The sequence below is a fragment of the Colossoma macropomum genome, unplaced genomic scaffold (genome assembly GCF_904425465.1).
Source record: "Colossoma macropomum unplaced genomic scaffold, Colossoma_macropomum, whole genome shotgun sequence".
In the NCBI taxonomy this organism is placed as follows: domain Eukaryota; kingdom Metazoa; phylum Chordata; class Actinopteri; order Characiformes; family Serrasalmidae; genus Colossoma; species Colossoma macropomum.
This window is the reverse complement of record NW_023494806.1, coordinates 31916725-31933624: the sequence shown is the minus strand read 5'-3', so window position 1 is coordinate 31933624 and position 16900 is coordinate 31916725. Positions and strand designations below refer to the sequence as shown.

Genomic DNA, 16900 nt, shown 5'->3' with positions numbered 1-16900 from the left:
CATTACCGTTTTTGGCGCAGTCAAAGAAAGTATGCATACTTTTAAGTTATTGTTTTCTCCAAGGCATTCAGGGACAACGTGCAGTTTGTGGCTTTCACTACAGCCGGGTGAAGATGAAATCATTGGCAAGAACAGCAATGTTACAAGCATAAACAGGAGAGCTTCAACAGACATGTTAATACGGCTTCATAATGACTCCTTGAAAAAGCCCAGTTGTTAGAGTTGAAATCTGCACTCATAACATGCAACCAGATGACGAACTGCTAGTTGAACATCACTGTTTGCTCCTAACAGACTCACTTTAGCTGATTTAAACTTTATATTCTCTTCATAAATGGATTCTGTCCTCGTTAGTAGGCTAGTAGTATACAAAGTAAAGATTATTAAATGCCTGTTATGAGCTAAAAAGTGTCTGTATTTGAAGTAGAACTGACATAAAAACCCCATCCGCCGAGCTAACGCTGTTAGCTTGATACTAACATAGTCAAACATAGCTACTCTTGTGAGGAGTACAAAGAAGCATTGTTAGAGCGCTAACAGATTGTGCCATCACAACTAACTGTTATATGATGACTTATTTTAAAAGCAAATGTGAAAAAATCTTGTAAAAAGTACAAAGCCTGATGCTAAATTACTCAAGTGCTTCTGGCTAATGCTAAACGCAGTGGTCTACTTCTTTTTTTTCCTCCAAGCTTCTACTAAAAACGCTTTATCATGGACTGTCTGAACACCAGAAAACAGAAATGTGAGTCCTCGCAGTGACGGAGCAGAACAACAGGGACACATGAAGATGAGCTTACAGAGGAGCGCAGCCATAATTCCAGGAACGGGGCGGTTTAATGACTCCACACCCCGCGGCCGGGTGTCCAATTGCTGCTGAATTATTCACAGGGCCAGGTTATGTCCACATAAGCGGACATGTGTTCGACTAATTAAAGAAACATCCAAAAATCAGACATTCCAGCTACAGGTCAAAAACAGAAACCAAAGAAAGCACTAGAATCTTTGTTCAGTGTAACTCACGTTAAAACGTGAGGTTTGTTTACACCTCAGGCTGTGGATCTCTGCCTTGTTTATTCTTTGGGAAGTCTACCATAAATGTGCTGCTTACTACCTTCTTGAGCTTTCTGGAATATTTTCTCTTCAATTTCCAATTCATTCATGAAGTCGTCTTGTTAGCGGTGAAGTTATCTTCAAATGCAAGGGATTTCAACCACTGTCTGGTGTTTTACTTGCTTTGTTTATCGTAAAAATTCTTGAATATCATTTTGTTTATGATTTTTTACGTACATTACAGTTTTTGCCTATAAAGGGTATTTATAGATTAGCGTGCTAGCTAGCTCCGTCACCTCATGCTGTTATTTTAAATGTCCAGCTGGCTAAATAACTTGTTAGCTGACAAGTTACTTTAACCACTGTCTGGTGTTTTACTTGCTTTTGTTCATCATACAAATTTTTATCATTCTTGAATATCATTTTGTTTATGATTTTACTTATGTTACAGTTTTTGCCACATCGAAGGTATTCATAGATTAGCATGCTAGCTAGCTCTGTCACCTCATGCTGTTGTTTTGAATGTCCAGCTGGCTAAATAACTGGTTAGCTGACCTAGCTATAGCTAGGTTGTGACGATCCTGTTGTTAAACATTACTAGCTAGCAAATACAGGTGTAACAATTTCAGTACGTACTGAAAAATTTAATTAGTAAAAAATCGATAGTGGATTTTTTTCCATGTTTGAATGTAAGCAACTTGAACTTAATGAAAAATTGGTAGGGCATCACCCAAGTACTTTGAAAAGTGGTGGGTCAAATGCCTGTGGTTCTGACAGCCATGCAAGTGGCAGTGATGTCATTTTTACTAGCTGGCTATATAGGCAGTAGGGAGCAGGGCAGCTTACTAGGTATTAAGACACACCCATTACATGCCTTGCATAAATTGGCACTTAGACTTCACCTCAGAGTTGTTAAGTAGGTACTCATAGAATCTACCTTTACCTATGCTTCTATAGACCATTGACCATCCTTCCACTGTCCATTGTTACAGCCCCTTCCGTTCTTGTACCTCAAATAAAACACTGAGTAAATTCTACATTATTTTTGCTTACATTTCTTAGTCCACATGGTCATTAATGTATGTTTTAGATGTTAAGATGGTTTTTCTATGACGTGCTTGTTTTAGGATGTCCACAGGTTCAGTCTTAGGTTATTTGTCCAGTATTTTTTTCCATTTTCTGCTTGTGATTCCCCCCCCAGGCCTTTTTTTGATACGAATCTCCAGGGCAATATCATTTGCCGTAGTCAAGGAGATATCTGATGCTCAGCCCGTGGAGAGGCGCACCTGCTGCACACAGAAGCTGGGCGCTACTCAGGTGCTCTGCCCTAGATGCCTTCACTAGCAAGAAACTGCTGTTTATGGGAATACATTGACTGAAGCCAGCGCAACTGCCACAATGCCGCGCAGGAAAAGTGATATTGCAATAACTATGGATGACGGTGAGTAGATCATTAAAGTTCAATTCCTTCATTCATACTGACTGTTTTTTGAGGATTCTCTGCTTACTTGTGAAAAAGAAGCATCAGTAGTATCCTTAGTTGCGTATAGAGTTCCTTTTTTAATTCATATATTTTATGGAAAATACACTAAACATACTTTTCTGTGTATTTTTAAGTTAAACATTCAAATTATACGTGCTTTTTATATTTAGTATGCTTTTAGTTAAACATTTCAAAGTATTTTTAAAGCGATGACATTGAAAGTATGCTTCAGTACAGATATAGTTGCAGTATAACTCAATCTAACTAGCAATGTGTACTTAATTATGTTTTATATAAGTAAATACGTTTTATTGGTTGAATGGACTGAAGCGTGAAATATAATTTGAAATGCAATTAAGTGCATTTTATCTGCAGTATAATTCAATAAGTAGCACTGGCGTGTATCAGTACATCCAATAGTACATTACTAATATATTCCAAGTGTAGTAACAGTTATACGTAAGTTATATTTACATTTACTTAAGTGTAACTTAAGCTGTTTAAAAAAAGCACTTAAAGTAAAAAACATTTAAGTCGTTTAATACAGTTTAGTATGTATTAAAGTATGTTAAAAGTGTAAATATTAATTGTATGTACTTTTCAAATTAAATACACTTTTGAAAAGTACACTTAAGTGCGTTTGTCTTTCACAAGGGAGTGTTTGTATTTGAAGGATGCAGACCTTTTGTTTTGGCATATTTATTGAATTTCTGAAGTGCTGATATGCGTAAGGAAGCCTCCATTTTTTCCAGAGTTTTTATTTTTATTTAACATCATGTAAAAATGCACAGTGTCCTGTATAGCGTGTAAATATTTAATGACACATTGACGAGTAAAAATGACCTGGAATTAAATCTCGTTGCTGTAACAGAAGAAGTTAGAACATGGAAACATGTTTTTGAGAGCCTGCTGTAGATGCTTTGTAGATGCTCATGTTGTTTTAATGAACTTTAACTAACCTTCATCTAAATATGTATTAAATGCAACTGAACTTGAACTTTAAGTTGGAAACTAACCTTAACTTCAACCCAAAACCTGAACCTAAAACCAACCCTGGTCATCATATTGTTGGAATCACCTGTCATATTGACCATTTTTTACAATAATAACTTTTACAGTATGGATTACGATTCTACAAACTACTCACCAAATGCTATTTTTAGTCATTTCTTTCAACATTTCAAGAGTTCTGTGAACAAGAAATGATTGACACGCTGGTGGGGAAGCCAATTTAGCAGCTAACAAAAGAAATGTAATGCAAATGAACTCGGGCCTGAATTTGTTATTAACACAGCAGCACAATTTAGCTTCCTGTTTGGCTCACATGCTTTTTGTATTAAAGCCAGTTTTTTGTCAGATAGAAGGAAAGGTTTTTATCCATCTTCAAACTCAACAGGTTAAAAAAAATAATAATAACTTTAAAAATAACTTATTTTCTGAAGATTTTGGCTTAATAATACAAAAAAGTGATAATGTGAGAAAGAACAAGTGCATTAAAGTATAAGAATTAATAGCATGTATTAGAAAGTTTGTTGTTACTTTGACATACTTTCCCAAATTTTTTGGAATTGGGTTTGTATAATTATGGTAAATTTGACAAAATAAAATATTCCATTGTTATAATACATCAGAAATTTTGAGTCAATGTTTATTTCTTTCTCTTTTCCTTTCTGGTTGGTGAGGTGAGCTGAACTCTATGCTGAGCGCATATGGAAACCATAAGATATTGTAAAATTATGACTTAATTTCACTGAGAGCATCCTACAATTAGAAAGCTATAATTTTGTATAATTTATGGATTATTGGGTTTTGTTTATTTGTGTATGATTTTGAGTGTAACAAATAAGAAGTAGCTTTATTTATGAATGGGTTGCATTGGCAACATGTGCTTTTAAACAATCTTTTGGAAAAGAAAACTGTCACATCATTGTTTAGTCTAATCCTGCTCTTTGGTAATGTAAAATGTGTAAAAATTCCAAGCTTTCGAAAGCTGGAGTACTATAAACCCGGTTCCAAAAACATTGGGGCAGCATGTGAAATGTTAACAGAAAGCAATGATTTGTAAAACCACTTTAGCAGCACAAAGACAAAATATGTAATGTTTTATCTTATCAACTTCACTGTTTTTGTGTAAATATATGCTTATTCTGAACCTGATGCCTGCAATACATTCCAAAAAAGTTGAGGCAGAAGCAATTTAAGACTAGGAACACTGTTAAATGTTCAGAAAACATTTTAAAAGAAGCAATGTAACCTTGCTTAGGTATGAAAGGAGCATCCAGAGAAAAGCCTAAACCTTTAACGGGCAAGAATGGGTCAAGACTTTGCCAAAAAGTGTCAGTAAATAGCCCTACTGTTTAAGAACAACATTCCTCAACAAATACTTTAGGTATTTCACCCTTTGCAGTGCAAAATATCAATAAAAATATTCAAGGAATCCAAAAAAATCTCTGTGCTTAAAAAGCAAGGCCAACACCACCTATGACCTGCAATCCCTCAGATAGCACAGTATTAAAAACCACCATGCTGTGATGAATATCACCAGATCACCGCATCCACAAATGCAAGTTAAGACTGCACTATGCACAGCTGAATTCATATGTTAACAACATCCAGAAATAGTGCCAACTTCTCAGGGTCAAGCTCATCTGAAATGGACTGATGCACATCAGAAACATGTATTCTCAACCTTTAAGACTGTTAATGGAAATCATGGATGTTGTATTCTCCGGCCAAGAAAAGGACCCTCCAGATTGTTACCAGCATAAAGTTCAAAATCCATGGGTCTGTCATGATGTGGGGGGTGTTAGTGGTTAACTTACACATCTGTGTGTTTACATTAATGCTGAAAGATATATTCACATTTTGGAGCAACATATGCATTGTGTTTTTCAGGGACGTCTATGCTTATTTCAACATGACAACAACAAGAAACATTTTGTACATGTTACAACAGCATGGCTGTGTAATCAGAGAGTGCCAGTGCTAGACTGGCCTGCCTGTCTTCCACTGAAAACATTGGGCATACTTTGAAGTGCAAAATGTGACAACAAAGACTTGTATAGCTGAAGAACGGCAAAAAAATCTGCTTTCAAAACAGGATCAGTTTGGATCTTCAGTCCCCAAATGTTTATTAAGTGCTGTTAAAAGGAAAGGTGATGTGACACAGTGGAAAACATGCTCCTGTCCCAGCTTTTTCAGAAAATTTTGCAGGCATCACATTAGAAATGAGCATATATTTACAAATTCACAAACTTTTGAATACAAATATTCTAAAGTGTGTAAGTTAAAACACCAAATATTGGTTGTGTACTGATTTCAGTTCAATACAGTTTAAAAAGAGTTTAATAATTATTGTTTTCTGTTTTTATTGATATTTCACATACTTTCCCAACTTTTTTGCAGCTGCGTTTATACATGGAGTCTATAGAAGTCGTCAGCTATAATGCATTGTACTGTTTTGCATTAAACTGCAGCATTATATTGCAGTATTAACAGGATATCAGTCTAGATATTGCCATTAGTAAAATATTATGTGTGTGTGTATGTGTGTTTATTTTGTAGTTGGGATGGAGTTTGATGGCGAGTATGACAGTGAAAATGATGGTAAGTCATATAAAACATACAGCTGAAATATGGGATTGTCTTTTATTGTTAAGAGGGCTCTATTTGTAACTTTCATGGATTAATTCAACATTGTTGTGTGTACAGAATCTCCATATTTGCAAAGGAATTATATAATAATATACAAAATTTGTGTGCCTTGGGTCAAGTTACATATTTAGTTGATTTTCTAAGTGAAAATAAGTTATCACATCCTCTATAGAGAATAAATGTCTTTTAATGCACAATTACTGTTTATTTGCTGAATTTAACGCATTGGGAAAATAAAAAACAGAAAATTTTAAAATGCCTGGTGTAAAAGTTATGGCACATTTTATATATATATATTTTTTTTCTCAATAGAATAAGTAAGCAAATAAATTCAAACTTATTTCAACTAAACATGAAATTTGACTCAAACAACTGAGATATAGCCTGTGCAAGATGTCTGCAAAAAGAGACGCACAAAACACCTGTTATGGCTCCAAATAAACTACACTTCCTATGTAAATTATACATTTAAACCGGGACATGTGTAGGGATACATTGTTAACAGACACTGTACAGACAAAAGTATTGAAACACAGGGCCTAATCTTTGAATTCAGGTGTTTCATTTAGTCCCATTGCCACAGGTGTATATAATCAAGAACCTAGCCATGCATTCTGTCTTTACAAACATTTGTGAAAGAATGGGTCGTTCTCCAGAGCTCACTGAATTCAAGTGTGGTACTGTAAAAGGATGTAGTCATGTACTCAGTTCGCGAAAGCTGCAAAGGTGGACCAACTCTATATAAATGCCTATGGATTTAGAATGGGATGTCATAAAAGCTCCTGTGGGTGTAATGTGTTGGTGCCCCAATACTTTTGTCCATATAGTGTGATTTAAAGTCATTTAAGCCATCCCAAATGTAGGTGATCAGCCAAGACAGGTAAAATGAGGCTAATATAGCTAATAAGTAATGGAATTAGCCTCTTAGCTCCAGGGCAAAACTAACTTTAACTTAGAATTATTATTTGTAGAATTGTACCTATAATTGTACCTACGTGGGTCTCCAGGGATCTCCAACAGGAGAGCAAGAGGTGGGAGGAAGGCCAAACCAGCCGCTCGTGGAAAGAAGGCCAAGCCACCAGAGAGTGAGGAGGAAGAGGAGGAGGAAGAGGCTCCACGCAGGCGGAAAAGCAGAAAGAAGAAAGAGGACAGTGGGGAGGAGAGCGAGGATGAGCGTCCCCGTGGCCGAGCAAAAGTGGCAAGCAGGAAGAAGGCGGCTGCTAAAGCCGAGGATTCCGAGCCCGACAGTGAGGAGGAGAAAGGGAAAAAGAGGAAAGGAAAAGCAGTAAGCAAAAAGGAGAAAGAGGAAGAGAACAACAAAGAGAAGAAAGGCAATGGCAAAGGAGCTGGAAAAGGAGGGAAAGAAAAGGGTGATGACAAGAAGAAGAAAGGAGACACCAGCAGGTGCAGTATTCTGTAGGCTTGACCTTCTCTGAGTCTCTTTTTATCATCTTTTTGTTTGGGTTTAATTTCAAAGCAGTTTCCAAATGAGATTACCATCATACAGATACAGGTTTGAAAGTATCAGTGTCGTTAGCTTGAGAAGGGCATTTAATACCAACTTTCCCCATGATTACTGTGGTATTGTAAGGGAACATAATCACTGGTCTGCTATAAGGAATCTGAGTTTTTTTCTACCAACAATTAACAACTTGAACCTCATTTAGTACAGGTTTTAATTTACAAATGATTATTGTTCTTTACAATATCATATCAAAGGTGTAGAAAGTTGGAGCTGAATTTGAGTTTATACTTTCTCTGTACAAATCTCTATTCTTCCCACCTCATGGATTCAAACCAACTTTAAGAACCCCAAACCAATACCACTTTGTCAAGGCACTTATACCCAAGGGCAAAGATATACTGATACTTTGGTGTTGAGCGAAACTCATGGGCAATGATATTCACATTTGATTTAATACATTAAATTCAACCTTCTTCGATAAATCATTCCTCATATTGCCCAAATCAGGAATTCAAACCAATACCACCCTGTGGTTAAGCACCTGTAACCCTTTCTTAGGGCTCTTACTTACAAGGGCAACACTATCCATACTTTCAACTTCCTTTGTATAAATCTACACTTAGGGTACCAAACATCTACCAAGGAATTTAAACCAGTACCCTCTTGGACCTCAAACCAATTCCCCCAAAACATAGCTCCTAACACAAAGATATGAAAGGATACTTTGGACCAAAAGCCAAATACCTTCTGATACTTTGAACCCTCTTTGTATAAATACTTCTTGCCCAGATCAGGTATTCAAACCAATACGAGCCTTAGGTTAAGTACCTCATACCTATTCTCCCTTGGGATTAAGTGCCTTTCTCAGGGCACTTAATCGCAAGGACACTGTTCATACTTTCTCTTTTTTTGTGAATCTACATTTAGGGTACCCAACTTGTACCAAGGAATATGAACCAATACCCTTTTGGACCTAAGTACCTTAAACCATTCTCCCAAACCAAGACACATAGCTCCAAAGGCAAAGAAATGGACAGATACTTTGGCACTTAAGACAAATACTTTCTGATACTTTCAACCCTCTTTGTACAAATAATTCCTGCCCAAATCAGATATTAAAACCAAAACAACTTTGGGGTTAAGTACCTCAAACCAATACCCCCTTGGGAAGTACCTTTCTCGGGACACTTAACCCCAAGGGCAAAGATATTGATACTTTCAATCCCCTTTTGTACAGGCCTTTCATTGTAGTGCCCTGCTTATGGATTCAAATCAAAACCAAACCCGTACCTTCTTGAGCTGATGCGCTTTTTTAACCTCAAGGACAAAGATATTGATAGTTCTTTGTATAGGTCTCTCTTTTTTAGTGCTGTGCTAGGCTAATAACTGATAGCCTTTACATGCCAGATACACACTGGGCAGCTAAGACTCATATGTCAACATGACAGTGACTAGTTTTGTTACTTTGCTTGTCTACCTCACTGGATTTTAAATGTTAGCAGAATGTCAGCTTTACATCTGTACTAGGGAAACCATGCAGGAATTAAAACCCTTTTTATACAATACTTTGACAGATTAGTTGCTTCTTGGTCAGCTGTGATACAGAGCAAAAACAACAAACAAACTGTGAAAATGTGTCACCGTCTAGTTACTTATAGACTGTGCAGTACTGGGGATTCAAGTTTAACTGGAGATACCTCTAATACCTCATTAAAATGGTGGCTACCTCAAGACCAGAATTCAATGCCAATATATAAACAACTGACTGGATATGTCAGATCTTTGTGACTAAACTTAATGCAAATATAATGTTTCACTGTGATGTATAAAACACTATAAAAAACAATGTTAAACAAATGCACTGATTTAATGTTTGTTCTAGCCATGCTTTCTAGCCATGTTCATTTCAATGGCCTCAATTGGGACCATCCTGGCCCTGATGTTCATGTCCAGTGGTGTAATTTTTTTGTTTTGGACCCACAGGTCCACTGCAGTCATGTTCTACTATATAGATGCCTCTGTTTAATATAGTGCATTGTGTTGAAATTGCCATGTGCACAAAACATCATACCTCATATCTCAGTTACTGAAATATCTGATTGTCCTTTTTGGTTTAATGTTTTTCTGTTACTTGACTGAACTAATGATTGCATGCTTAATTCAAATTGATTGTTTAATAAATACTTAGTGTGCACCTGTCTTTATTTGCCCTTAAGACTATTTGATACTACTATTGGATGTTTTACCCAGCTTGTTTGCTGTGGATTCTGCCTTTGGACACTTATTTGCATGACTTTACTTTTGCCTTCCATCGGAAGATTTGGAAGTGCTCATCCTGTCTGGATTGCCTACATTTTCAGCCTTACACAAATTCAACACTCACTGAACTGTAATGAACTACTGGTTTTCTGTACCATCCGTAATGTGCACCATCATCACTATGCATCAAGACTTCAATTCAATTTCCCTCTGCAATATCTCAGATCCATTTGGAATACATAGTTCAGTCCTGGCCAAATGGACTATGGTATTGTGACTTTGATTTCCCTCTTTGGCAGCTCGTCCTCATCCGACGAGTCGGACGCTGAGTCTTTGTCGGAAGGTGAAATGGCTCGTCTGAAAGAGGAAGTGGAGGAGAAGAAAAAAATAATTGCAACGCTGAGGAACAAACCATGGCGCATGAAGAGAAGACTCCAAAACTTAAAGTAAAATGGCTTCTTCTCTTATCTCTCTTAGGCTTGTTGGCTAACCTAGGCCATCAACACTTTGTAAGATGTTGTGTTGCCTTTGTAATGATCATTGGCAGGGACTGTGTCTTGATTTTGTGATTTGTTGTGCTTAATTAAAGCTCTCCAGCGATGTACTGCTCATCTTTGTGTTCCTCTTCCACAGATTCAAAACAATTTTGCGAACCTTAGCGTAGGTTCTGCTGTACTAAACATCCAAAAGTTTAAAGAATTGCAATGACGTAATTATGCCTATTCCTTTTCTGCTATGCAGTAGCAGGGGAACATGGGGAACTACTTGATCTAATGAGAGCATGTGGGAACCAGTAACAAAGTTCACTTAGCTTGCATCCTAAAGAAATCACCCAGACCGTAGTAGAAACTGAACCTCCATGAACAGGCTTGGCTGAGTGATCATGCCCTTGATTTCCTTACATCATGGCCTTTAAGTGAACCCTTACCTCAGACTGTCCCAGGCGGTCTGGTGGCAAAGTAGGCGCCTGGAGTTTGGACAAGTGCCCTTAAGAGGTAGTAGATACAAACACTGCCCAAGAACGCATCGATAGCCTTTGCAGGAGGTTGAACTTCTGGGGTTTGTGTTCGCTGCCCTGAGGACCTGAGTTGTAGGAAGAGAAATGTATCCCCAGATGGAGAGGGTGGAAACCTGGCAAGGGAATCTCTTGATTGACAGGGTACTTGAAAGGGATTCCGGTCTGGGCATCTTTGTGATTGGTGGAATATATGTCTGGTGGTTCCAGTGACCGGCTGGGTACCTGGCAGAGGTTCATTGTTATTGGCTAGCACAGAACATTCCTGCTGATTTGCTAGCTAGCTGGGCCAGAATTGGGCCAGAGATGCACAAGGAAAGGTACACTCCTTTTCCATGCTTGCTGCTGGGCTCCTATTTTTATTCTTCTTATTTGCTTGCATCTACTGCCATTCCTTCTTCTGTGTATAGCATAGAAGTTGGGCATGACTTTTTAATTACACTTACTACATTTAAGAATATTGAACAAAGTACTAAATGTGCACTAGGTACTTTGTTTAATTTTGGATGTAAATACTAGCAAAGCCATATGACAGCCTTTTCTTGAGTACCTTGCTCTAATGACAATACGGTGTTATATTTTTCATGTAATATGTTTAAAGTATCTCATCATAGTGTACTAGCATCAATCAATTAATCCAGTTATTCATTTAACTGTCTGTACATTTCACATTCATGCTCAGTTCAGGACTTAATTAATAGGCTGAGGTTTCAGGTTTCAGTGGGTGGAATCTGATACTCCAGGATTGGTGTCATCTTATGTGTTTACACACACTGCTGCTTTACTATGCCAGAAACTTCACATGAAGCTGTGGACCATAAGATTTGGTTATTATTTTCTGTCTCATTTGTTTGTTGTTCATACTAACTTTAGCATTAGCCCAGAAAGATTTACAGACTGGGAGACCATAACTCTATTATCTAAACCCTTCCATGAGAGATAACACCTTAAACAAAAAACAAAGTAGTCACAAAACATTCAATATGGGGCTCCCAAGTGTCATAACCATGTAAGTGTTGGAAATAAAGGCAGGAGATTGTGAATTAGATCCTCAGCACATCCATACCACAGCCATGTCTCAGACAGCATAATTGTCCTGGTGCTCTCTAGGTGGGTGGGATGGTAGGATAGTCTCTTATTACTTAGCACAAAGTTAGCCACAAAGCTACAGTGTCTGTTAGCTGATGTAACAGAACTAGAAGTTAGTTTTGTCCCCTAAGTGTGTCAAACTGTCCAAAGGCACTGTGTTAGTGGCAGTCTGAAAAGATGCCATGGTGCTTCAAGTGGAGGAAGCCCCCATTCTACCAGCTGGGCCTCACTGTGTTATAGGATAATGGGTGACAGTAACTAAATTGGGTTACAGAATGTAGTAATAATCCATAAAGGAACTTCAAAGACATGATCTTTGGTCTGAAAAACACTTCAAAAGCTGAGGTTCTGTGTGAATGGTTGTCAGGGAGGCCCAGGAGTTTGTGGAGAAGTTTGAAGGTGCTTTGGGCAAAGGAAAAGGGAGGAAGCTCTACGCCTTCAAGGTCATGATGACCAAGGTACAGTATTACCTACAGCATTATGGATTATAGTCTATGGTAAAGAGATCCTGGGATTATTGTCTGTTTTTTCTTTGTTTTCTTTCAGAAATTGATCAAGTTCAACCGAGACTTTGAGAACTTCAAGACAGCATGTATTCCATGGGAGAGGAAAATTAAAGAAGTAGAAAGTTGGTTTCATTTGATTTTCTCTGTACCTATATGCTATAATGTATATGCTTTGTGAAACGTGTCAGACCCAACTGATCTGTTGTCTTCTTCTGCTCTTTTTAGGTCACTTTGGCTCTTCTGTAGCCTCCTACTTCATCTTTCTCAGGTGGATGTATGGCCTCAACCTTGTTCTCTTTGGTTTCATGTTTGGGCTTGTTATCATACCTGAGGTAAACATACAGATCATGATACCTTGTTTTGCAAAAGTTATTTTATTATTATATTTTTTCCGCATGGGTTTGAATTAGTTTTCTGGATATTCTATTCCAGAGATTGAATCCAGTCCTGATGCTAAAGTCCTCTGATTCCCCAACCAATAGTTCAGTAAATCAACAGATCAATGGATCCAACAAGTCTATTCCTGGCAACTTGACTAATCGTATATTGTAAACAGCCAAAAACTCATTAATTCTGTCTGTTCAGTTTGTTACTTATGATTATACCAAATTAGTGCAGTTTTGAGTAGGTAACTTCTGTGGCCACCACGATAGGGTTGTCATGATGCCATGGCCAGAAAATGCTGGACAGAAAATGATGCTATGGTATAATAAATTCACCAAATGTTTATTTGATTGAACACAGAAACATGTTTGGATATTTAAAGCTTAAAGAGTAAAGACACACCCCTAGTTTTAGATAATTCCACCTCTTTAAAAATGCTCAAAAAAGGGACACTTTGGACTGTGTGGGACGTAAAGGGAGTGGGCGCTGCAAAAAAAGTCAACTTCTAGTACTGAGCCCTGGTATAGCACCTTTACATTCTGTGGAGATTCTTCAGATATTAATTTTTGGCATCAGATGGATGATTAGGTTTGACCAACGTTCCATACCAATATTTGATTATGTATTTATTGTACTCCAGAATGGAGTAGGAAGATGCTGTTCTCTGGCATAGCTTGTAAGGACCCTTTTACTTTTAAGGATATAGGCAAATACAATGTCAAGCTAGTGCAAGATTGTTTAAATATAGAATTGAAACATTTGCATTGTAGATTAATGAATTGTTTGCCCCATTGGAGTATTGAAAAAGTTTTGTGCAACTCTACACCACAATAGAATTAGATTTATTATGAGAATCAGTCTGTAAAGTCACTTCTCTCTCTGTTTCTGGAGGTCCTGATGGGTTTACCCCAAGGCTCCATCCCCAGAAAAACTGTCCCTAGAGACGAACAGGCCACTGCCATGGATTTCTCTGTGCTTTCTGAATTTGGCGTAAGGATTTACATCTTTTCATTGCTCTCAGTTCTTGTGAGAAAATGGAAGTATTCAGAAATAATTGTCTGTTAAATTAAATACTAATATATGTTTTTTTTTTCCTTTTCAAAAGGGTTACTTCAAGTACTCAGTTATCTTTTATGGTTACTATAACAACCAGAATACCATTGGACTCCTCAAGTTCCGCCTGCCACTGTCATATTTCCTAGTCGGAATAGGAATCTTCGGATACAGCCTGATGGTAGTGATTAGGACGTGAGTTCTTTGTTATTCAGTATTTACTTCTCTATGTCTTAATGTTGAAAGGGAAGAAATTTTATTATAATACAACAGGCATACTAAATTAATTGAAACAAATTGCTTAGCAAACATAGCTCCTGTGGTGCAAAAGCAACTTTCCATCTGACCCAGTCGTAGATGAACTCTGATTAATAATACTTGAAGTGTTTGGTTCCTCAATATATAAATGAATTATTATATGTCCTTGGGAGTGGAATACAGGCATACAAGAAATATCAGTGCTATATTATGTGTAATATCATATTTTTTAGAAAAATAAAAAGGTTTTTCTTTATATATCAGCTGTTATTCTTTTCAAAAACCTGTTGTATCCAAAATTGTTACAAATGAATATACATTATTTTGGAAAGAATCTCTTCACTATATGTATTTAGGGGCTAAAATGGAATTTGGACGCTGGTGGAAATCTATAGTGAATGATTTTTATTAGGAACATTGTTCTAATAGTCTTATGCAGCTACAATAAGATATTCGCCTAACAGTAGCATTAGCTATCTGGCTGCCTTCCACATTCATCAAAAAAAAGAATTTCACACTGCTCACTCTCAAAAATCCACCCCAAAGCCTCTGACATTCATCCCACCCTCAAAATACATAATCATAAAGGGGTCTTCCTAGTCTTTAATCCAGTAAATTTCCCTGTGGCTTATGAGGATGATTAATAGTATAAGTACCTTCCAGTTCAACTATTTGTTCCATATGTTTTACTTACCGTGCATTTAGCAGCAATGCTGCTTGTTTACTAATATATGACGTTTCTCACTTTTTTGCCACTGAGAGATCACAGTGCTTTGTATGCAGCCTTCAAACATATACTGAATGCTATCAAAAACCCTATAGATGACGTTAGCTCCAAAGCTTGACACACGTAGCAACAGTAACCAAGAGGGCAGGGCTTAGCGAAGGGTCATTTCCAATGATGCGGAATACATGACTTGACTAACTTAAAGTGTAGTCTATAAGTCTGGGGATTTTAAATGAAAAGCAACTTCATTTGGAAAATAATGATGAAGGGACATGTATTTACACTAATAATAGTAATAACTATTACAATAACAGTTCTATATTATCTGGCCAAATTAAATTGAACTCTTAGATGCCCTTAATTCTTGAAATCCTGCCTTCATTTTTACTTTTGACTTAAGGTAAAGTAGTAACTTCAAGTTACATCTTTCCCAACCAACACCAGACAAATGAAATTATCTACTGAATTTAGCAGTGGTTCATTGCTGACACAGCGAAAGCATATGTCATCGGTTTAAGTAATTGTATGTTCTCCGATAGGATGGCAAGGAACGCCAATGAAGGTGGTGACGGGGCAGAAGAGAGTGAGTTTACCTTCTGCTGGAAGCTCTTCACTAGCTGGGATTACCTCATCGGAAACCCAGAGACGGCTGACAACAAGTATGCTTCCATCACAACTAGTTTCAAGGTCGGTCCCACATGACTACGTAACTGTATACTACTACTTAAACAACTGTTTAAGGCTTCCATGCCTCAGACAGTGAGCTTGGAGAGTGACTAGTGCAAACCATAATTACATTATCTTAAAAGTTGCAGTAGTTGATTTGCTATATTTTGCTTTTGAAGCATCTCTTTTAAGGGTCCAACAGTATTCAGCAAGTATACTAGGGCTCCGTTTCCCTTGGTACCGTTCTTCTTCATCAGTTTTTCTTCAGTTCACAGTTTTAGCATGTTACAAAATAAATGCACCAGACTGTAGCATGGCCTGTGCTACCCTGGAAGGAGAAATGACCCTGGAGGCAGGAATGTGGGTTGCAGCCAGCACTTGACCTTTATTTTTCCACACACAGAAACAAAACAAAATCACAACCAAAAGCTGGCCAAATTCAGTGACTTCCAAGCTAGACTTTCCAGTCCTCCCTAGCTCCCCAGCTTGCCAGCTCGAGGTCCCTGGGATCAACTATGAGGTCTTTTAAAGTGGCCTCCCTGCAGGACTGGAGGTGGTGCTCAGGAGGTGGGCCACCCCCCCACCCCTTGTGGATTATCATCCTCTCCCTGCTGTCATCACGGGCTGTCATCTGCGCTCAGGGTTCTGGCCCCGCCTTCCTGCCGGCTCTCGCGGCTGTCATCAGAGCCTGGACTGATGAAGACCTCCCAGGATGACCACTGGAGCGATGTCCAGCGTCAGCAGCAGACTGGAAAGTTGCTTCCCTTAGGGCGTGGAGTAGGTTTACCTGGGTACCAACTATGGAAATCAGCAACCAAACCAGAATCCAACACATCACAGACAGGGACCCAACTTTGTTTCTCCAGCCCTATCCTTCCTGGTCCACAAGGTACTGGAGCACCCCTCCGCATCTTCTGGTCCAACTGACATACTGCATAGACCCAGTGACCTTCACATTATGGTGACACATTATCCAGCGGACCACAGGTTTGAGAAGGGACACATGAAAGGAATGAGAAACATGGTTCTGAGGAAGCAAGTCAAGCTGGCAAGTAACATTGTTAAATCTTTTCAGGATTCTAAATGGGGCCAATGCACTTAAGAGTGTGCTTCCTGCATCCCTCCCCAAATCTGAAGTCCCTGGTTGAAAGCCATACCCGGTCCCCAGGTTAGTAGAAGGGAGTAGCTCCTCAATGACGATCTGCCAGTGCCATATTTCACTGCAGGACCTCCTCCACACATTAGTGAGTCTACTCCCAAACCTCCTTACTATGTTGCATTCAATTAT

The 16900-nt window shown here is 38.1% G+C and overlaps 1 protein-coding gene across 1 annotated transcript in view; it reads left to right on the top strand.

Annotated features, from left to right (window-relative positions):
• The first annotated feature begins 2222 nt into the window (after positions 1-2222).
• The window catches only part of tmc2b (transmembrane channel-like 2b), a 31916-nt gene continuing 17238 nt past the window's right edge, over positions 2223-16900 (top strand). Inside the window, exons 1-10 of the mRNA XM_036598986.1 lie at positions 2223-2494; positions 6101-6142; positions 7198-7594; positions 10214-10360; positions 12386-12476; positions 12565-12646; positions 12750-12856; positions 13800-13898; positions 14014-14156; positions 15486-15633. Of these exons, the coding sequence (XP_036454879.1) occupies positions 2452-2494; positions 6101-6142; positions 7198-7594; positions 10214-10360; positions 12386-12476; positions 12565-12646; positions 12750-12856; positions 13800-13898; positions 14014-14156; positions 15486-15633 (1299 nt within the window). The 5' untranslated portion in view covers positions 2223-2451. The remainder of the gene's footprint in view (positions 2495-6100; positions 6143-7197; positions 7595-10213; positions 10361-12385; positions 12477-12564; positions 12647-12749; positions 12857-13799; positions 13899-14013; positions 14157-15485; positions 15634-16900) is intronic.